We start from the raw sequence: 22,007 nt of genomic DNA, 5'->3' as shown, positions 1-22,007 counted from the left end.
AAAAAAAAAGCAAAGGGTTTCTTTTCTTTTTGTTAGATATTTCATTTTTTGTTTCAGTTTTTCACTGTGATTATACAACCGTAGCAATCATGATTCCGTAAAGGAATACCTTGAAAGTTACAGTTAATAGTTATCTTGATTTAAAGTTCTTACATATTATATTTATCTTGCCCATACGTCACGGTGATGCTCTTTTAAAAGGGTTTCTCTCACTGCAAAAGTCAACAATAACCCACTTCAACTCAACTTTTAAACCATTTACAGTTCACACTTTTACTTTTATTCCACGGGAGCTGGAGACAGTCTCACGAAGGAGATAAATAAACAAAGCTTCCATGATTGTTTATCCGCTCCACAGTTTACTCACTGTACACAAAGCCCTCCTTTAACCGGTCAAATAGAAATAACTAGTGTGCCTCTCAACCGTTTATCGAGTAAGTGCCTTTACTCCTTATACTTTAAGTATATTTGCAATCATTTTACTTATAATGCAGTATATTTTACAGTGTAGTATTAGTACTTTTGCTTTCCACACAATAGAGGGCAGTACTGCACCAAAGAGTTTATTATCAACCGGGTTTAAAAATAAGAGGAAGACCGTGAAACCTGTCGCTCCGCCCGCTTGGATGTACGCTGCTCGGCGACGAGCGGGATGACAGAGAAATAAATATTGTATAAAAACACCATTTATAGGTTGCCAAGCGTTTCTATCAGGTTGCACAATGAGCGGGATACCAGGGACTGCTGTCGTCCAGGTCACCAACCTGTCCTCGGCCGTGAGCAGCGAGCAGATGCGCACCCTGTTCGGCTTCCTCGGAGACATCGAAGAGCTGCGGCTCTACCCTCCCGAGTAAGAGCACCCTACCCCGGCATGGCTAGCTATGCGACACCGCAGATCTGAGGCCTTCTGCAACCAACTTAAACATGCAAATTAAAATATAATGGATGAAATAAATAACTAACCCATCTTGTTTTCTGTTTGTGCTTTACTTCACAGTAATGCCCCTCTGTCTTTCTCGTCCAAAGTGTGCTATATAAAGTACCGAGACCCCTCAAGTGTTGGTGTGGCGCAACATCTCACCAATACTGTTTTTATTGACAGAGCTTTGATAGTGGTGCCATGTGCGGAAGGTGAGTGAAAGTCGTTTTCTTTAAAGTAATACAAATGCAATGTACGAGTTGCTATGAGGTCCTCCCTTTAAATTCAACCGTTTGCTGTTTTGGTTGAATTATGGGTTGTTGTTTTCTTTTTTTCACATGGAGTTGTGCCAGTTGGGTAGTCTTGATTTTTAGCTACTTATGACACTAGTATTGTACACAGGTGTCTGGTTGTATCACCTCTTAAAACCCAAGCCATCGTATTCCGGTAGTGCCCAGCCAAGGTTTCTGTTTGCAGTCACAAGGTTGTTTCTATCATTAGAGCAGTGATGAGTGTTTTTGAAGCTGCACTACATTGCTTTACTCACTGTAAACACTGGATTATGTGAGACAAGTAGCTTGAGTATTTCCTGTAATAAACTGCCATTACTTGTTTCATTGAAATGACAAAATAAGTCCATGGTATCACAGCTTAATTAATCCTTTTCTCTCTTTTTCATTTTTGGTGCTCCCTTTCTTTTAACTTCCCCCCCTTGTGTACAGTCAAACAAATGATATCACCTCTAACTTGATGCTTTTTGTCCACGTGACTTGGTGCTGGATGGCTACTGAGTTTATTAATTTGGTTTTGTATGTTTTTTCTGTGTGATTATGTGTGCATATCAGATGACTAGACTGGCCCAGCTGTTACACTACACTAGCCTGAGTCAGGCATTGTTTTCCAAGCCACTATCCCCGATCGGGCCAACGCAGCCTTCAAGGGGGAATGTGACCAGGAGAATAGCCTGCTGAGCCTTCCAAGATGGACACCTTGTCTCTTTTTATTTATTTATTTATTTATTTTGGTTTGTTTCCTTTCATACTTTCCCATGTTGTCCACTCTTTACTGTCTCTATCTAGAAAATATAGTATTGCTTATCTCTAGCTTTGTGTTTATATTTGTTATTTTGGTTTGTTTTGATTATTGTCCAACCCCCACCCCCCTCTCTCTTTCTGCTACAGCTGCAGCTTGTGTGTGATTGAATTCTGTCCAGGTTGCTACGGCATACCGGTGGGATGTGTATCACACATGGGATGCTAGGAGGATCACTAACACTTTACTCTCTTGTCGCCTACTCCTGTTCAGATAGTGAGGGGCTAGACATTATGAATGTGAGAACCAGTAGAATCTTTTAAGTTCTATTTACACTTTGCTGAAAACCATATTGAAAGGTTTCCCCTCACATTACAGCTCTGCTATGGATGTTTAATACATAATAATAGCACTAAGTCACGCCATCCAACATCATTTTCTCTTTTCAATGTGTGACACATGATTTAAAGCTTTGCGTCGCTATTTGTTTTATATATTTCCAGCACTACAAGAACATTTCTAATGGTAATCATGCTCAGGGCTTCCAGCTATAATGAACTGAATTTGTATTTTTTGTTTCTTAGTGGTCTTAACGTAGCTCTCTTCTCCAGCTATAAAAGCAGCAATCCTTAATTGAAGTGGAATCAGAAAAGATAAATCCTAATTGGTTGTCTTGGCTAACATTTCCTACAGTTCTTAAAATTGTTGTTCTTCTCTGTATCTGATGTCCTGTGTGCTATTAGTGATGCAGCCATTGGGGTTGTCTTGTGTTGCACACCTTTCCAACACTGCGAAACGATCGCCCCCACGGAAAAGCGCCCATGCTTGATATCGTATGGTTCATGACCAATATGTTTCCAGTACAGGTGACCCATGCATCAAAGTGTTGACTCATTCTCTGCATTGTGTTTTTTCTTATTCTTTTTTGATCTATGAAAAGAGACCAAGGACAAAAAACAGTGTTTTTGAAAACAAAGTTAAGATTTTCATTGACAATAATAATTCAGATTGACTGAAATGAATAATTAAAAAAATGGAAGTAATGCTGCTCGGTCTCCAGTAGTAGACAGTAGAACACTTGTAGGCTGTATGGAGAAGTGTATGCTCTCTTTCTCTCTAGAATACAGTGGGCTAATTGAGCAGACATAGAGGAGACATAGAGACGAGTCCCTCTATTGCCTTCACTAATATCTGCTTCTGTCCTGCAGGGAAAATCCCAGAAGAGGCCAAAGCCTTGTCTCTTTTGGCTCCTGCCACCCCAGCACCTAGTCTGATTCCTGGTGGGGGGCTGCTGCCAATTCCTTCTCCTGCTCCCCTTCAGAATGTGAGTCAGCACCTCATGTGCTCTTCGATGTTTCCCCTTTGAGCTTTCATCTTAAGTACAACCTGTATGTATGTTTTTTTTCCTGCAGCTGAATGTCCCTGCAGTGAGTCGACTGTCAGCTGCTCTGGACCCCGCAGCATCATCACTCGCCCAGCCCCCCCTCATGGGAAATGTGGACCCCTCAAAAGTGGATGAGATCAGGAGGACCGTCTATGTTGGCAACCTGAACTCACAGGTAACCAACCTAATGTCAAATTGTTTATACCTACCTAGTGCAGTGGTTCCCAACCTTTTTTTTTACCAAGGAACCCTGAAAATATTTCTCAACCCCAAGGCACACCAACTTTTCATAGATTTGAAAAACCACTTCAGAGCTTAAACTAAAAACAATAAATACACCATAAATTTGTTTTCAAATGTGTATTTTATTTAATAGAAAATGTTATAGAACAAATAATCACATATAAGTCATCCTAAAAACCATATAATCCATCATGTAATAACAAGAACCATACTAAAAACGTCAACACCATTTCTTAGTATGATGAATTAAATATTATAAACAGGCGTACAGTAGGCCCTTTAGTTTTGGCTGAAAATAGTAGGCCTACCTGTGTAAAAAAAAGGTTCCATAAGTTATCATTTAACATTTGAACTTAAAATAAATAATGTCTTAATAATAATTATAACAGAATAATCCGTTCAAACAGCAAAACAAAATAAAAATATGTAATGCACATGTTAGTGCCTGCTTTGGGAGTCTCTCTATGCGATGGGGGAAGGTGGACAACGCAACGCGGATGTCCTGTTCCCCTGACAGCCGGGGCGGTTCTTGTTTTTGACATATGCAAGTGAGGAAAACGCCAGCTCGCACAAGTAGGAGGTAGGAAACTGTAAAAGCACGTAAATGGCACTCTCTGAGAGGGATGGATACTCATGTCCCACAAGCAGCCAAAAGATATCCAGATGTAGTTCACCGTGCTTCAGTTTGAGGGAACGGTCCATAGATAGCTCTGCGAGTTAATCTTGAGATCTGCTGTTTAAAATAATGGCTGATATTAATGAGAGAGGATTAAACGGATCCCGGAGCCAATCCAATATTAATCGATGGCATTTGGCAGTCAGCATTCGCTGTACTGTCTGCTTTTAGACTTCTTTTGCACTGCTGTTCCATCATGTTCTGCCATACCTGCCTGTGTTGAGGGCTGGAGTGCTTCTTTATTTATTGTCACTACATAACGATCCATCTTGTAATGTTTTGGCACGAGGATAAAAAACTGCTCTGCACGCCGTAAACAATGATGGCTGACGTAAGTCATGAGAAGCATGAAGCTATATTCAATTTAATATTTCTAAATCTGTGCAATATATACGTTTTATTAGCTTATCAACTCCATTGTACAAGTAATAAAATAAAGTTTATATGAAGTGAAGTTCATTAAGTGAGAAAAAAATGTTGAACATAAAAAAAAGGTTCTACGGCACACCTGGACAGTGCTCGCGGCACACCGGTTGGGAGCAACTGACCTAGCAAGTATTTACAGCAGCAATGTTGTGTATGTAACATGTAACCCAGTATGGCTCATTTGTGTATTTTCAAAGAACAATGGAGCTACAGTATACGGCACATTAATAGAATAGATATTAGGCTGTGGGTATTAAGTAATTGTTAATTAATTTTCATGTTAGGTCTTCTTGAGATTCGTCTGCATAAGAAAGATACTGAAATCAATAGATACATCTTTTAAACGCACACTATTTCCGGCCACTAAAGGTCTTTCAATCAAAATTAAAAAAGGCAAAAATAAAGTTTTCTCTGTCTTACTTTGGCAGACATTTGACATAGGGGGAGCTAGCTAGCTAACTAACTAACTAACTAACTAACTAACTAACTGCTTATGTTAGCTTTGCTTGTTTCTCTAATAACCTAAGATCCATACATGTGATGACTAAAATACTTCCCCCAGTTAAAATATATATTGAACATGGCTAAGATCTAACAAGTGTATTGTAAAAATGAGGATCACTGGATACAATTCAATTGATGACAACTTCTGACAGACAACCACAACCCCCTTCCATTTACTGCTGATGGTGTATGATAAACAACCACTAAAATGTGCTCAGACTCTCAACCACATTGAGTCAGGCTCATTAGAAGGAAGTTATAAATGACAACTGTTGTTACCTACAAAGCACCAGTCACGCTCAGGCAGAGAATCAAAGCATTGCGTTCATCTTTCTTTCCACAGACCACCAATGCAGACCAGCTGCTGGAGTTCTTCAAGCAGGTGGGCGATGTGAAGTTCGTGCGAATGGCTGGAGATGAGACTCAGCCGACACGCTTCGCCTTCGTAGAGTTCGTTGAGCAGGAGTCCGTCAACAGAGCCCTGACCTTCAATGGAGTCATGTTCGGAGACAGACCTCTGAAGTATGTTGTTTTGAGAAAAAGACAATTTTACTGACCCAGTAGCACTTCATTTCTCTTAGTATTGTTCTGAAATAAGCAGATATGTGCTCAAAATGACATGAATCATCACAATTAATCCAATATTATTAGTAGGTAGTGTCAGTTGATTATTGTTTTATGTCTTTCAGGGTGAATCATTCCAATAACGCCATTGTCAAACCCCCAGAGATGACGCCACAGGCTGCAGCTAAGGAGCTTGAAAGTGTGATGAAGAGGGTGAGGGAAGCCCAGTGTACCATTGCTGCTGCCATAGATCCAGGTGCAGCATCTTGATTTTCTGCATGTAGAAGGGATTTAGCAATAGATAAATGAAATTGTCCTGACACTGAGACTGCTGCTCTTCCTCCAGCTGACTTAAAGAAACGCTCCTCCAGTAGCTCTCAAAGATTACGTCGCTCCCGCTCACGGTCAAGATCCCGCTCACAATCAAAGATTCACAGGAAAAGATCCCGCTCGAAACACAGGTGCCGACTTATACACATTTGCATGATGCTGTGATCATATGGTGATGATTTTTCAAGTCAGTGACGTGTTCTTTTTTGTCCTGTTGGAGCAGACCGGCGCCAAAGTTGTTGCCGAGGAATGACTCCCACAATCCCTGCAGCAGCCACAGGAGGCGATCTCGTTCCCGAGACAAGAGACACAGTCGCAGTCGCTCTAGGTATGTTGGGAAAGAACAACACAATATGCAACACTCTCGAAATGATGTTTAGCTTCAATACAAATCCAAACAGTGTTACAGCTGGATGTAAGGCACATTCCGTTGCTGTAATTTCATTTGAGACATTTGCCCAATTCCAATTCCAAACCACACCCCACCCACCACCACCCATAGGAGGGACACTCGAGGTTTAACGGGGCTCCCTCCTTTCAGGTAGAGATTTAGATTAGATTAGATTCAACTTTATTGTCATTGTGCAAAAGTACAGGTAAAAGCCAATGAAATGCAGTTAGCATCCAACCAGAAGTACAAAAATGTTCTATAATATATACAGAGAGAAAATAAATTACTATACATATGTTATACCAGTAAGTATTTAGGGATTGTATATCCAGTATCTACAGATTGTGTATGCGCAGTATAGACAGTATAACCAACCTGTACAGTTGGTTATGTGTACATTACTTATATGAACAGTATATTAATTCAATCAATGCAGGATGAATAGTGCAATAACTAGGGCTGTCCGTCGATTAAAATAGTTAATCGCGATTAATCGCACTTTATTGATCTGTTCTAAATGTACCTTTTTAAAAAGGATATTTTTCTAGTTTTTGTAGGTGGATAAATATGATTGCTTTATAATTAATCCTAAATTATGTTTAGTTTAAAAGTTATAATGTAATAATTATTATTAATTATAAATAATGTAATTATATTTATTCAAGACAGTAAACATCATGTTATTGCAACAATCTGCGACGAAGTTATGAATCTTTTTTACAGTGGCGTCTCTCCAAGGCTCCTAAGATGGTCGTTTTGACTCTAGCAGAGCCTCATCCTCCACAGTGTTCACTGACCTACAGTCTGTAGCCACCATTTAGCTATTATGCTGTCCTCTGTGGGGTCTCTGTGCATCAGCGCTATGCTTGGTCAGCTAGTGATATTTTAAACTCGGCGTACTCTGGAGGAAACTTAATTCACTTTGCAGCACGTACATATTACCTCGGTCTTTTCGAGAAAACCACCCGGCAGGGCTATGTAGCTCAACTTTACATTCAAAGGTGACTTTTCTTTCTCCATTTGTAGTGTGTTTCTGCTGTGATCCACAACGTTACCATGGTTTGCTGATATTTTCTCAAACTACGGAGCAGGCCCAGGGTCACAGAACGCACAACGTGCGTAAAAAAAAATAGTTCTGTTAAAAGGAAGGTGCGTTAACGCCGTTAATAACACATTTAACTGACAGCCCTAGCAATAACATGTTCGTTATTTACAGTAACAGTGCAGTAGTGATTGCAATGATGTGATATGGGTTATATGTGCAAACAGCAACAGTATAAACAGTATAAGCAGTATAAGCAGTATAAAGTTTAAGCAACATGTACAGACAACATGTAGAGCATGGCTGCCCAAATTGGGGCCCGCGGGCCAAACTTGGCCCGCGACCGATTATATTTGGCCCGTGCCTTCCCGCACTGTCCCACCATAAACGATCAGAAGCTCTCGTTGAAAATTATTTATTGGCGCACTACCAAATATTGCCATAGAATGGCGCTGTTGAGCTCCAGTCAGCTCCTAGCTATCCGATAACGCCCAAGACCAGCGAGTGAGAGGATTCAAGGATGGAGAGTAGTAGGCTGTGGCACACAGACAAACGAAAATTTAAAAAAACTTGGGAACAGGACTATTTTTTTACCGAGGTAGATTCCAATGCAGTGTGTCTGGTATGTAAGCAGAGGGTCGCTGTTTCAAAGGAATACAACATTCGCCGTCACTATCTAACAAAGCATGCGGCTGAGTTCGCAAAGTACACTGGAGAACATCGCAAGGTCAAGTTAGCAGACTTGCTAACAAAGCTAACCACCCAGCAGCGAACTCTACTTCAGCCGTCGACTGCACAAGAAAATGCCACTCGGGCTATGTGGATGCAGTCAGTGAGGAGCTTCAAATGGAACTTTTGGAACTTCAGTCTGATTCAGACCTCCATAGCAGGTTCAGAGAGCTTTCCTTACAAGATTTTTACAGGTCTATTCCCGCACACAGATATGGCAAGATCCGCAAACATGCCCAGGTTATGTTATCCCTCTTTGGAAGTACTTATGTCTGTGAGCAGGCTTTCAGCCTTATGAATCTTAACAAGTCCAAACTGAGGAATGCTTTATCTGACTCTCACCTACATGACATTCTCACTTTGTCAGTTAGTCAGCTTGAACCTGATATTGAGAGGCTTTTAAAAACCAAGAACAGGCTTCATGTTTCCCACTGATTGGACTACTACAGGCAGAATATGTAGGCCTGCCCTAGGCCCCCATTGTGTCACCTGGGAGTATGGTAGGCCCAAGGACTGGTAATGTTCCACACCTGTCCACAAATATTTCATAGTGCTTCAGTTATTTTTTTAATTTAAAGAAGCCAGATCGATGTTATGAAATGTTATTGACCTAAATGTGAAGCACAATAAACAGTGCAATTCATTTTCAAAATGACTTTGTGATATAGTGTTTATTTTGCACACGTATGCTTAACTTACACACGTAATGTACTGCACTCATATATTTACCGCACACTTAATGTACTGCAAAATTATTATTTTGGCCCTCGGCCCTCCCCTCACGTTCAATTTTGGCCCTCCATCGGGAAGTATTTGGGCACCCCTGATGTAGAGGGTGTTAATACAGGCTTTGGGACGACCTCCCCTCTCTCTGGCAGCACAGGAAATACCATAACTTTCCGTAACAACACTTTCAAATCAGCTTATCGTGGACAAAAAAATGAAACTAAAATAAAATTCTCAAATCATTGTCTTTGAGTTAAATTATTATTATTATTACTTTTTTTTGTATTCTATAAACTACTGACAACATTTCGCTGTGTTGGAATTGAACTGACACTGGAATGGCTGCCATACATGTAGAGATAAAGATTTAAGGAACAATTATAGTGGTCTCTTAATTTTTTCTGGGGCTGTATACCCCTGTTTCTAGACTAAACACGGGTATACGATCTTAATAAAAAAGGTAACCATGACGTTTTTGACATCTGTATGTTGATATGAAATGTCTTTCTTGTCTTGCAGTTTATCAGTAAATGTTTTCACAGAACTGTTTGTAAAAAGCGTGTTTCATGACATACACACACGGCATTGAGATGGAGACTCTCCGTTGGATGGCTTGATAACCCACTCCCCCTCCTCCTTGCTGGTGTGGGCATTTGAGGCAGTTTGGAGTTGGGCCTAAATCTACTCTAGTGGCTTTCTGTTCCTTTTCCTGAACAGCAGGGGTCCCCAGGCACTTGATGAGTCTGTTGCTGCCAAGATGTGGCTCCTGTTGTGCTGCATCTGGCACCAATGAGAAAAAAATCCTCCTATTAATCTTTTAATCCATTAAATTGGATATTTATTATGTTTTTATCAATGTGTTGTCCTTAATGCATCAGGTCTCATGTTCCTGCTTATCCATAATGCTCATATTGTTTCTAAATACATTAAATCCTGTTAATGTGGTGTTCTCAGGGGCCATAGGAGGAAGAGTAAGGATAGGTCCAGGAGCCCCCGGAGGAAAGCAAGGTCACCCTCACCAAAAAGGTAAACTCATCGTCTCCTATGTTAACCTATGTCTTTACTTTCAAGGTGTATTTATTGGTTACAATATCAGTGATTTTGTGTGCATGATTACAATTGGTTTCCTTTTCGTCCTTATATCTGCATTGGCTTTTTCAGAGGAAGGAAAGACAAGAGGAGGGAGCGCAGCAGAGACAGGAAAGAACGCTCAACATCCAGGAAGAGGAGCCGCAAGGACGAGGACAGGATGAAGAGCAAGGCCAAGCCAATGAAGGTAATGAAGCTGTTCATTAAAACACCTTACTTTAAAAGACCCCCCTGTGCAGATACCACAATCTGCTTTTCATTTTCTCCTGCTCAAGCAGGCAAGTAAAGCTGTCAGACCACTGATATTTTAATGAGCTGAGCTTTGTAACACTGACAGACATGAGGGGGATGAGATGTCTGTTCCACTGCATGTCTTCAAATCTCAGATTTCCTGTCCCCTACAAATCCCCCCTGAGTAATCCGTTTGTTTGATCGGAATTTACAAAACCGAAGAATCAAACCTTGTGAACACGGACCTACTTTCTGAAGTTTGCATTTTAGATCACACAAAGCCATGAGATAAAGGTGTCACATTTTAATCTTATCGCCCTCCATCTTTGCTTTAGATAACAATCAGAACTTTTGTTCAACCAATGGCAGCTGTTGTTCTCAGAAACCACTGCTAACCTGCGAAGTGCTTGCATAGCAGAGTCTGTACAGTGTTGATAAGTGTCAGAGTTATTTCGACAGATACAGCCAAAATGTGTTTTTAGCATAATACACATTCACCCTGTAGACCATTGTACATAGAACACAGTGTAACAGCAAACCTTTATATTTTAGATATTTTTCACATCCCAGATGATGAACAAAGGCATCAAAACGTAAGTGTTGTTGAAAAAGGAGACATGACTTTACTGGACTGAATTTTAACTGGGACTTATAAATAAGTCTTATTCCTAGGTTATTGGTAATTGGTCCCGTTTTAATTTTGAGAATGAATAAGAAAAAGCAGAACCCACATGCACATGAGAAAATACAGAAGATAAGTGGAATGCAAACTTTGACTTGCCATTGTGTATTCAGATATATAGATAATGTCATTTGTATAGAATTATTTAAGTAATCAAAATTTGTGGGGCAAGAAGCTTATTTTAATTGAACTTACCTGCGGATGTTCTGTGAATGTAAATCCTTGACCTTCGACCTTTTAGTACCTGAACTTTCAGCCGACCAGGTTTGATTGTTACTCGTTCAAATTTCAGGAGCAAAGGGACTACGACCGGGAAGAAAAGGAAGAATATGAAAGTGACAGAGAGGACACGCTCAGTGAGGACATAATGTCATCACCCTGCGCCCAGCATAACGGCAGCTACAAGACTCACAATGAGTATGCATCAATGGACAGCAACAAGGGACTATTCCATTGCCATGGAAACTAACCCTTTTTTTCATCAAATTATGTCAGCATCCATCACATGAGTATAACCACTAACAACAGCATGTTTGTCTCATCATCATCATCATCATCATCATCATCATCATCATCATCATCATCATCATCATCATCATCATCATCATCACCATCATCATCACCATCATCATCATCATCACCATCATCACCATCATCCTCATCATCACCATCATCCCCTGGTGTACAGCCTGATTTCTAGAGTACATCGTTGCCAACACATGGACGCTATTATTCAGCTCCTTCTCCATATCCCACTTTAAGGGCACTCAATTTTGGGACATGCAGCAGATGCACTTGATACAATGTACAAAATCAGTACAACACTAAGTAGTGCAAGCTTAGGAACACTGCAACAAAAACTGGAATGTAGACGTGTTGGATGCATAACCTGACATAAAACAGCAAATGTAGTAAACATCTTGACCACACCTGGTTGTTCAGAAAGCCTGTTATGCCTTCAAAATGATCAGTAATAGTGTAGTAGTGTAGTAGGTATGCATTTTCTTTATAAATGCTAATTTCTTGCAAATTATTCAACCAAATAATTGGTTAGAACATTTCATTTGATTTAAAGGTGCCCTGTTATGCTTTTTGAGGTTTTCCTGCAGTGCGTTATGTACGTTTTTTTGCATGTAAATGGTCGGCAAAGGCTAAAATCCCCACTAACGGCAAGCTGCTGTTTTCTCAATGTATAGACAACTCCCTTGAGCTCTGACTGACTTATTGCTTGGTTAAAAAATTGGTGCACCTCTGTTAAAAACGCACTTTTATGGTTCTCGCCAGAGGGAATTTCTTTCCCGCACCCCAAATTAAAAGGGCACTTTTAAAACAATAAAATAAAACCCTCTCTCTGACTGAGGTCTCATGAGGTGCAACTGTTTTTCTCATATTCTGCTTCTCGGCCTAGTGTGGCTTCCCCTATTCTGCTGTTTATTTACAGAGTGAAATAAATGATAACTTTTATAGGTGTAAGAACATGAAGGCCCTGAACACATTGAAAAATACATGATAAGTTGCCCTTTGTGTGGCGTTAAAGGAAGATTTGAACAACCAGGTTTGTAAAGTCATTATTTCCCCCTGCTCTGCCTCCTGGAACTGGCACGTCCTGCAACATGCTCGCTGATGAGACTTAAAGTGTAATGTGAGAATGCATAATGGTGTAAAACTGTTCCTTTCAACATGTTGCTTATATGTTTTTTTAAAAGAAAATGTCTCGTAAGGTCTCCATGAATACATTGTTTTATCAGTGTTCTTTCACGTGCTTTTTTATATTTCGGGTTAGTTGCTGAATATAGCTGTCACAATGTTTCTTTGTCCTATTGTTGTAATGCTGTGAGATTAAAAAAAAAGATTTACTGTTTTTTAAATACTAAACAAGCCGATACTGTAAAAATGATGGTGGTGTGCAACATGTGTGTTGGCTCATATTGCTCTAAAGAAAGTGAGAGGCAAACAAAGCCTGGATATGTCAAAGGTCAAATAACTGCACGCACAGGAAGGTCAAAAAGTGCCTAGACTCAGATTGTACAGAATATTCTAATACAACATGGAGACTCATTGACAGATGCAACTTGGATTTATTGCTTAGGATATAAAATACCTGAAGTTTGAGATGTTATTTAAGTATCGTCAGCTGTCTTTGGTAATGAATAGAGTAGATTGAGCCTTCATTAGATTTTTGTGGATTTGTCTTTTATTTCACAATCTTTTCTTCTGTCGTCTTTAAATTCGCTGTTTCATTTTGCAGTATTGTGATTGTGTCAAAAATGTGTTGGCATCTGGCCCCGCATTGACATCAGTGCTTTTAGGAAAGCTTTCATTTTAAATGGAATTTAAATTCCACTTTTATGACTTTTACAAACCTAATAGTATTTTCTTTTCCTGCTTTTTTTTATTTACACAAAGCTTCAGTTTGAAGTGGTGAACTCGTGATAATGTTACATAAAAAAACACAATAACACAAACCGTATTTTGGATCCACCATGTAGAGTCAATATTCATGGTTTGGTTCTGGGAGGTAAGGCACTTATTGATATCTGTGTTTGGGACTTATTTTAAGATTGGTGAAAACACTATTTTTGAAGAGCCTGGATGTAAGTGGTCCTTCTCAGTTTGAAAATCCATTTCCAAAACACTCAATAAAGACACTTGTCATTCAGTCATTTGGTCTCAGTTGTGTCCTTTCACCTAGCGTAATTGCTGAATCTGGACATTTGACTGTAAAATACTGCCGTTCCTAATAATTTGAGTCATTGCGGAAAATGTTTATGTTTAAATGCATTTTTTTACTTAATTGCATATTTTTACTTTCCTGTTTAAACTCAGCATCTCTGCACAGTTGCATATATAATTTAGAAAAGGCATTGAGACAATGGTCGATTGGACTACAATTCAAAGTGATTACAATCATTTCACTAATGCTTATGGGGCATGTGAATGAGGGAATTATTTGCCATTTTTATTCAAATTTCAAGGTTATCTCTATGTACAGATGAAAATAGGATACTGTATGTTAAAGGATGTATCTCAAGAGATGAACATTCACAGTACTACAGAAATGAGCAGAGATAATGATGTGCATTTTCAAGTAACGCAGATATACATGTAAATACAGTATAGAGGTAGGAAGAAGGACAGTCTTAAACTGTCTGTTTTTAGCAAATGGTAATTTTGACATCTGGGATGAACATGGAGCAAAATACTGCACTCTCCTGATTATTTCCCTCATCGTGCACTTCTGGATTTTGTGGAATACCATACATACATGCAGTGGGGCAAAAAAGTATTTAGTCAGCCACCAATTGTGCAAGTTCTCCCATTTAAAAAGATGAGAGAGGCCTGTAATTTTTATCATAGGTATACCTCAACTATGAGAGACAGAATGGGGAAAAAAATCCAGAAAATCACATTGTAGGATTTTTAATGAATTAATTGGTAAATTCCTCGGTAAAATAAGTATTTGGTCAATAACAAAAGTTCATCTTAATACTTTGTTATATACCCTTTGTTGCCAACGACAGAGGTCAAACGTTTTCTGTAAGTCTTCACAAGGTTTGCACACACTGTTGCTGGTATTTTGGCCCATTCCTCCATGCAGATCTCTAAAGCAGTGATGTTTTGGGGCTGTCGCTGGGCAACACAGACTTTCAACTCCCTCCAAAGATTTTCTATGGGGTTGAGATCTGGAGACTGGCTAGGCCACTCCAGGACCTTGAAATGCTTCTTACGGAGCCACTCCTTCGTTGCCCTGGCGGTGTGTTTGGGATCATTGTCATGCTGAAAGACCCAGCCACGCTTCATCTTCAGTGCCCTTGCTGATGGAAGGAGGTTTTCACTCAAAATCTCACGATACATGGCCCCATTCATTCTTTCCTTTACACGGATCAGTCGTCCTGGTCCCTTTGCAGAAAAACAGCCCCAAAGCATGATGTTTCCACCCCCATGCTTCACAGTAGGTATGGTGTTCTTTGGATGCAACTCTGCATTCTTTCTCCTCCAAACACGACGACTTGAGTTTTTACCAAAAAGTTCTATTTTGGTTTCATCTGACCATATGACATTCTCCCAATCCTCTTCTGGATCATCCAAATGCCCTCTAGCAAACTTCAGACGGGCCTGGACATGTACTGGCTTAAGCAGGGGGACACGTCTGGAACTGCAGGATTTAAGTCCCTGGCGGCGTAGCGTGTTACTGATGGTAGCCTCTGTTACTTTGGTCCCAGCTCTCTGCAGGTCATTCACTAGGTCCCCCCGTGTGGTTCTGGGATTTTTGCTCACCGTTCTTGTGATCATTTTGACCCCACGGGGTGAGATCTTGCGTGGAGCCCCAGATGGAGGGAGATTAGCAGTGGTCTTGTATGTCTTCCATTTTCTAATAATTGCTCCCACAGTTGATTTCTTCACACCAAGCTGCTTACCTATTGCAGATTCAGTTTTCCCAGCCTGGTGCAGGTCTACAATTTTGTCTCTGGTCTCCTTTGACAGCTCTTTGGTCTTGGCCATACTGGAGATTGGAGTATGACTGTTTGAGGTTGGGGACAGGTGTCTTTTATACTGATAACGAGTTCAAAAAGGTGCCATTAATACAGGTAACGAGTGGAGGACAGAGGAGCCTCTTAAAGAAGAAGTTACAGGTCAGTGAGAGCCAGAAATCTTGCTTGTTTGTAGGTGACCAAATACTTATTTTACCGAGGAATTTACCAATTAATTCTTTAAAAATCCTACAATGTGATTTCCTGGATTGTTTCCCCCATTCTGTCTCTCATAGTTGAGGTATACCTATGATAACAATTACAGGCCTCTCTCATCTTTTTAAATGGGAGAACTTGCACAATTGGTGGCTGACTAAATACTTTTTTGCCCCACTGTACATCTGTGGTCTGATTGAGATATGATTCATGGACAATGGTTCTTGTGTTCCTGTTCCAAACTGTTTTCACAAAATCGTGGAAATCTCCTTGCTGTCCAAGGTCGGACTGGTACTAAATTGGCTTATATAGTCCAATCCTGATTTCCCCACAGTCCACTCCTTGTCCTCTGGTTCGCTTTCTGTATCTTGAGTAACTGATGTCCTTACTGGCATGCTCTGAGGAATCCCCTGCTGAAACATTTCTATTGTCGTATAGTCACATGGAAATGTGAAAGGAGAGCTCTGGGGGTCTGTCATTTTGATGTCAGGGATAATTTTTTCATTAATGTCAGATGGGATTTCTTCAGTTGAGTCTCCTGTGTCTCCCTGGATCCAGTTACAAGTCATTTCAGTTGAGTCTTCCTCATCATCTGATGCGTGGAAGACCGGCAACATTGATGTTAACGGCCCAGCAGGGATCACTTCTTTTTTAACTATCTTCAGGCTGTTTGTATCCCATTCTTCCACCTTCAGATGGTTTATGGATCCTAGTAGTTCCTGAGTGAAGTAAAAAACAGTTCCTCATTAACTTAAGTTGCACTTTGGCACAGTTTGGTTGGTTGTTGGATGTTGTGTTTTGCTTCATAATGTTAAAACAGACACTCACCAGTTCACAGGGCTCTTCTATTTTCTGCATTGCGTTGCTTTTTCCAGGGTTAGGTATGCTTGGCCACAGAATGACTTTTGCTCTAGTTAAAGTAGGTAATGTAGAGTATATATTTACCAATACAAACATTAAAGGGCAGCTTGTTCAGCATGCATGAAAGAAAGTGACTGTACCTTTTTATTACCGGAGATCCAAATATAAGCACAATGCCTATAACTGCAAAGATTGCGATGATAGCAATGAGATTAGAAAGTTCTACAGAAAGGAAATGGGCAGGAAATTCACATTTAGTAAGGCAGTCTTACAAATGACTTTGTATGAATGTTTAACAATGAAAATATGTTTTATTAATTTAACCTTGATAGTTTGTTTTAAAGACGATTGCTGTGCTTCGTACTCCAACTCTTGCCTCAGTGAAACCTGATATCTGGACTCCATATGCTGTGCCTTGTTTGAGATTCCCCAATTCATAGCTATTTGACATTGGATCCACTGTAATATCTGCAATGAAAGAGAGACCGTCCTTCTGACATAAAGTTGTTTTACATTTTTTAAATGGACTTTACAATTGGTTTGACCAGAACAACAACAAGAATAAAAGCTTATAAGTGAGTTAGGACTTGGTAGATAATACTTACTTCTTTCTGTAGTGGACCCTCTGTGGTGGTACTCGGTGCAGTAGATTATGTAACCCAGAAGGAAACCTCTGATGTCGTCCACTGGGATGGGCAACCACTGCAGCACCACTGTATTCAGCGTCACATTGTAGATGCTGATGTTTGTGGGAGCACTGACAGGATCTTTGGGAGCACAGTATCAAGGAATCAGTCTGTTCGGTTCTTGATAAGATAAGAAGAAACAAGCTTACTGAGCCTTAGATGTGATCTTTATCCTTGTTATTAGCTACTGTATGCTAGCTGTATAGCTTCTGTAGGGATTGCAATATGGTTCAGGAAGTCTACAACTGACACAGACTGAAGGATCCAAACAACAGTTTGATGGATTGCCATGAAAATGTGTATATTCATGGTCCCCAGAGGATGAATCCTTATGACTTTGGCGATCCCTCAAATTTTCTCTCTATCACTATCAGAATATTGTTTGATTTAGCAGATTCTCAATTTCTCAACCAATTTTGGATGGATGGCCATGAAATTTGATGCAATCATTCGTGTTCTTTGTAATATTTGGTGCATATTCATCACTGGATCAAATCTTGTTCTATAATTTGGTTTATCTTTGTCACTATTTTTTTTATTCTTACAGTAAGCATAACAGCCTCAGAGTAACTAGTTTATTCCATTAACATTATAAAATAGTGGCCTGTGACTTACATCCTTCAATGAAATAGAAGTGTGTTCTCCCATAGGTGCTCTCACTGTTGTTCACCTTCTTCATGTTGCAGGTGTCCTTGTCTGGCCGTGTGTGCAAAGTGATGCTGTATCTCTTATACGGCATCAAAGACTCTGGGGATTTAAATTAACCACATCTATTAACTCAGAGGAAGGAAACTGAAACCGAAGATTGTATTTTCATACTACCTATTCAAATGAGCAAACAACGGTTTATTAGAAGCATAACGCCACCTAAACTATGTTAATAATCAACAAAATGTGGATTTTTATTTGCTTATCCTTACATGTTTGCTCATATCAGATACATCTTGAATAATGTTTTTTTGTGGAGGTTCCTGGCACAACTTCACACACTTCTAATGTGCATAGAGAAGGAAAAAGTCTAAAAAGGTCAAACTCTCCAACAACACTTGAAGCATTCAGAAAAACACTTGTAGTATATTAAAACAACTTGTGGACTCTGTCAGGGTCATGATAAATATTTTCCCTTTCCCTAGCCTTAACTTGGCTGTTGGCTGAACCTTCAAACAAATCCTTTTCCCTGTCGAGTCCTCTGCTTTGTACAAAAACACGTATATCCTTTGGCCTCTGAATATGGGCTAGACACCTATTCATTTCTATTGAAATGTACTTGGCAAAACACTTAATTAAAGACATTGAACGGGACAGGGTTGATCAACATGTGTACATATGTACACCACACCTGGTAGAGACGTAAAGGTCCTGTAGTTGTTTTCATCCTCATAAAAGGACATGAACGCTGCTTTATGTCCTTTCTCCATCCACTCCACAGAGTAGCACACATAGTTTTTTTTTAGATCGTCTTTCCAATAAACAGTAAAAGATGTATTGGTGTGGACTGTCACGTTCAGCATCCCAGCTTCCTTACCTGTGATGATACATTTATAGAGTATATCTTTAATCCTTTTATTGTGCAGGGAATTATATAAATCATATCTCCAAAATAAAAATAAAATGAGAAGACAACTAACTTGGTGCGTCTTCTCGCTGCGGTATTGTCTGTCTCACAGCTGGAGATGTGCTAGCGTTGTTCACAGCACTGATGTTGAGATGATATTCTGAATATGAAAGAGCCAGTCTGATTTCTGGCACAGTGGTGTTCACCCTCTGACATGGGGCCTCTCCTGATGCTTTCCCAATCGTCACATGGTAGCTAACATTTAGCTCTTTCGCAGGAAACTAACAGACAGGGTAATTTAAATATTGTAATACCAGCTATGGTTAAACCAAAGATATAGTCCCCATTATATTTCTCGTGTGGGAAAATGTGAAGAGATACATTAAAGAAAACAATACCTTCCAGGTTAAAGAAATCAGCCGTCGGCCTTTTGTCTTTGCAATGTCAGTTTCTTCCATGTTGACCATGACAGGCTGTGTTGTCAATTCTGAAGGAGAAAAATGTAATTGATCTCTTCAGTTCCAGAATTTAACAGTTTAACAGCATTTATCTGACATTAATCACAATCACCACAATAGAATCAAAAACCTTCTTATTTTTAATGTTAGAATTTGTTTTAAACCAATAAAATTTAAAAAAAGCAAACCTACCTGCTGGGACAGTGTAGGCTTTACTCCATGGACACTGTGAGCATTTATCATTGGTGACGCACTGTATCTGCACACTGTAGACTACAGAGGAGTTTAAATTCTCCACTGTACATTTCTCTCCATTTTTAGACCGCACGAGTGACTGTGAACAACACAGAAAATATTTGAGGCCTTTCTTCTTTCCTGTTATATAAATGGTAGATTAAATCATAACCTGTATTTAATCATCTTATCTCTTTAAGATCTTGTTTGCTAGGGAGACTCAAACAACAAGAGGCCCCCTCTGTAGTTACATTAAAGGGGCCCCTCTGTAGTTACACTGTTTTCACCCATAAAGGTCAGTTAACTCGCCATGAAGTAAACTACTCTGCCGTTAAAAACAGCTGTATATGTATTTTGTAGTTCCGGACCGGGCTTTATGTAGTTTTGAGTTCTTTGTTTTGTTTCTAGTTAGCAAATGTTAGCATGCGAGCACCCATAACTTAGACGGTTAACATGGTAAACATTGTCTTTGGGAACATATAAGTGTGGTGTGCCTAAGTTTGTAAAATGTTTGTCTTGTTCAAACCTTACGAGTCCCAAAAGTTTACTCTTCAATGTTGTACATGCTGTAATGAATTTGAAATGTATCATATTTGATGCATGGCACAATACTAAACTGGATAAGATTGTTTCAACATGGAGAGCAGCATGTGTGTTGTCAAGTGTGAAAAAGGGATTTTGTAACCTCAAGAGGGAATCCTGCTTCATTCAGATAAGAAACACATGTTTATTTTTTAGTTTCTGTGCCAGTTATTACTCATGAAGTTAAAGTAAGACAGCTTTGTTATCAAATCCCCAGATATGTGTAAGATTAAACTTCCACTAAAGTAATCTTGCTCTCCCTTTCAGATATTTAACATGAAAAACTTGATTTATTTTAAACAAATGTTTTATACTGACCTTGCTCCATGAGAGGCTGCCCAGTGCTTTATATCTCACAGAGTAATACCGAACGGCTTTTACGTCCTCATTTTGCCACCTCACACTCACATCTAGTTTTCCTGAGTGGCGACTGAAGAAAACATTATGTGTAGGACCACATCGGACTGAAATAATAATAAAAACAACATATATTCAGTCAGAGATGAATCATCAATCAGAGAGAAATTATCAGATGCTTGCACTTATAAATAAATGTTTGTGGACTTACACAAGCTCTTTGGTGACCCTCTGAAAACTGCTTTTGTGCAATTTGTTGACGCGCTGTTTTCAAAGACCTCAGCGCTTATGTTGTATTTTTCGTATAAATTAATCCCCTCAGGGACTTTTGTGATGTTGTAGAAAGCGTTGCAGTATTTTAACTTATAAGAATTGCTTTAAGAAAGTGTATTGATACAAATCATTACAAATGTTATGTATGAACAGTTTCATGTTAGATAGAAAAAGCCTACTTACTTTTGTTCTATGATGAGTGTGTATCTCTTTTCTGATGCACTGTTTCCAGGCTTCCACACACAGAGAAAGGATGATCGATGTTCAAAAAAACAATCTAAATCATGCACTCCAGCTAAAAGAGAAACAGTGTAGAGTCACAGTTAAAAATACGTCTCCAATCTAATGATTCAATCTGAAATAACTCAAATGTAATTTTACCTGGGTTTATCCCACAGTGCTGATATTTTGAGGAAAGTTTCTGTGACTTGCAATTTACTGGAACATAATCAAGAGGTTGTGAAACTAGATCAAATACAATTTTCTCCATTTGTCATTTTACAAGAATACTTTTTCTCACTGTTCAGTAAGCAGCAGTATGAGGATTTTTTATCTGAATTGTTGAAACAAAAAAACATTTCCAACCTGAACTTGAAGCTTGAACATGAGCGGAGAGTGTTATGTAGTTAACAAAGATCATACCTTTTAAAGTGAAGAAACAACAGGAAGGTTTAGGGGAAAACATATTTCAATTCTTAGTATGAGCGTTGTTTGATTAAAAATGTGTAATGATAGAGCAGTTAATAAAATATTGCATTCGTAATACATTACAAAAAGGTTAAAACCAAGCAGAAAACATTTCAATCATTTACTTATTTTCTATAAAATGCTCAAAATAATGATTAGAAAGCAAATAAAGATAACACATTTTTAAAGGAAACGATAAACAACACTTACCAAGGAGCAAAGAATATGAATTGATTGCACAGGAAGTGCATTTTGAATGTAAAAAAGAAAAAAGAAATCCGCGGCCAACCATGTCGCCTGGGACTGAATGAAGACTGAAACTAAGAAACCAACGAGTGGGTTTGAGGTGACCTCACCCCCACATTGTTCTCTTCATGATGCACACAGTAGCTGCTCACTAAGAGTGACTGACAGGAAAATATATTTTTGGGAGTTATACTATACAGTCAGCATGGAGGGGCGGCAACACATTTTGATACAGTTCATAGGACTCATAGTGACAATAAACTGACATCTTCTTACTTCCTTTTTCCATAAATAGAGCTGCTTAGCATGCGAGGTTGTCACAATTCTGATAATACTGATATGCAGGAGGTGCCTTACAAACAAGAAAAGTGACGGACAAAAGGGCAAAGGACCTTCGCTTTGAATGAATTTC

General features: G+C 39.3%; 2 protein-coding genes across 6 annotated transcripts; one reads left to right on the top strand and one right to left on the bottom strand.

Moving 5' to 3' along the window:
* The first annotated feature begins 590 nt into the window (after window positions 1–590).
* On the top strand, window positions 591–13,631 carry srek1 (splicing regulatory glutamine/lysine-rich protein 1). 5 transcript variants are annotated; one of them, XM_063888944.1, is made up of 13 exons: window positions 737–850; window positions 998–1,943; window positions 2,101–2,250; window positions 2,695–2,817; window positions 3,160–3,275; window positions 3,364–3,510; window positions 5,528–5,706; window positions 5,874–6,004; window positions 6,095–6,209; window positions 6,302–6,406; window positions 9,921–9,992; window positions 10,128–10,242; window positions 11,261–13,631. In XM_063888944.1, exons 4-13 carry the CDS (start codon window positions 2,787–2,789, stop codon window positions 11,435–11,437), a joined length of 1,188 nt encoding a protein of 395 aa, XP_063745014.1. In that variant the 5' UTR covers window positions 737–850; window positions 998–1,943; window positions 2,101–2,250; window positions 2,695–2,786; the 3' UTR covers window positions 11,438–13,631. The 5 variants fall into 5 exon arrangements, with proteins under 5 accessions (XP_063745011.1, XP_063745010.1, XP_063745014.1 ...); XM_063888941.1 differs by lacking the exons at window positions 2,101–2,250; window positions 2,695–2,817 and adding an exon at window positions 10,839–10,879 and having other exon boundaries at window positions 591–850; window positions 998–1,131; XM_063888943.1 differs by having other exon boundaries at window positions 998–2,250.
* Window positions 13,632–13,859: 228 nt separating this feature from the next.
* On the bottom strand, window positions 13,860–21,736 carry LOC134868064 (interleukin-31 receptor subunit alpha). The gene is made up of 16 exons (XM_063888939.1): window positions 21,560–21,736; window positions 21,248–21,304; window positions 21,044–21,100; window positions 20,846–20,957; window positions 20,601–20,764; window positions 20,351–20,496; window positions 19,409–19,550; window positions 19,157–19,245; window positions 18,832–19,039; window positions 18,543–18,728; window positions 17,819–17,950; window positions 17,123–17,284; window positions 16,842–16,985; window positions 16,658–16,739; window positions 16,485–16,566; window positions 13,860–16,375 (listed from the first exon to the last, which is right to left on the bottom strand). Exons 1-16 carry the CDS (start codon window positions 21,639–21,641, stop codon window positions 15,905–15,907), a joined length of 2,316 nt encoding a protein of 771 aa, XP_063745009.1. The 5' UTR covers window positions 21,642–21,736; the 3' UTR covers window positions 13,860–15,904.
* Between the last annotated feature and the right edge of the window lie 271 nt (window positions 21,737–22,007).

Source organism: Eleginops maclovinus, chromosome 8, assembly GCF_036324505.1.
Source record: "Eleginops maclovinus isolate JMC-PN-2008 ecotype Puerto Natales chromosome 8, JC_Emac_rtc_rv5, whole genome shotgun sequence".
NCBI classification, from domain to species: domain Eukaryota; kingdom Metazoa; phylum Chordata; class Actinopteri; order Perciformes; family Eleginopidae; genus Eleginops; species Eleginops maclovinus.
This window is presented reverse-complemented; position numbering and strand designations above follow the sequence as displayed.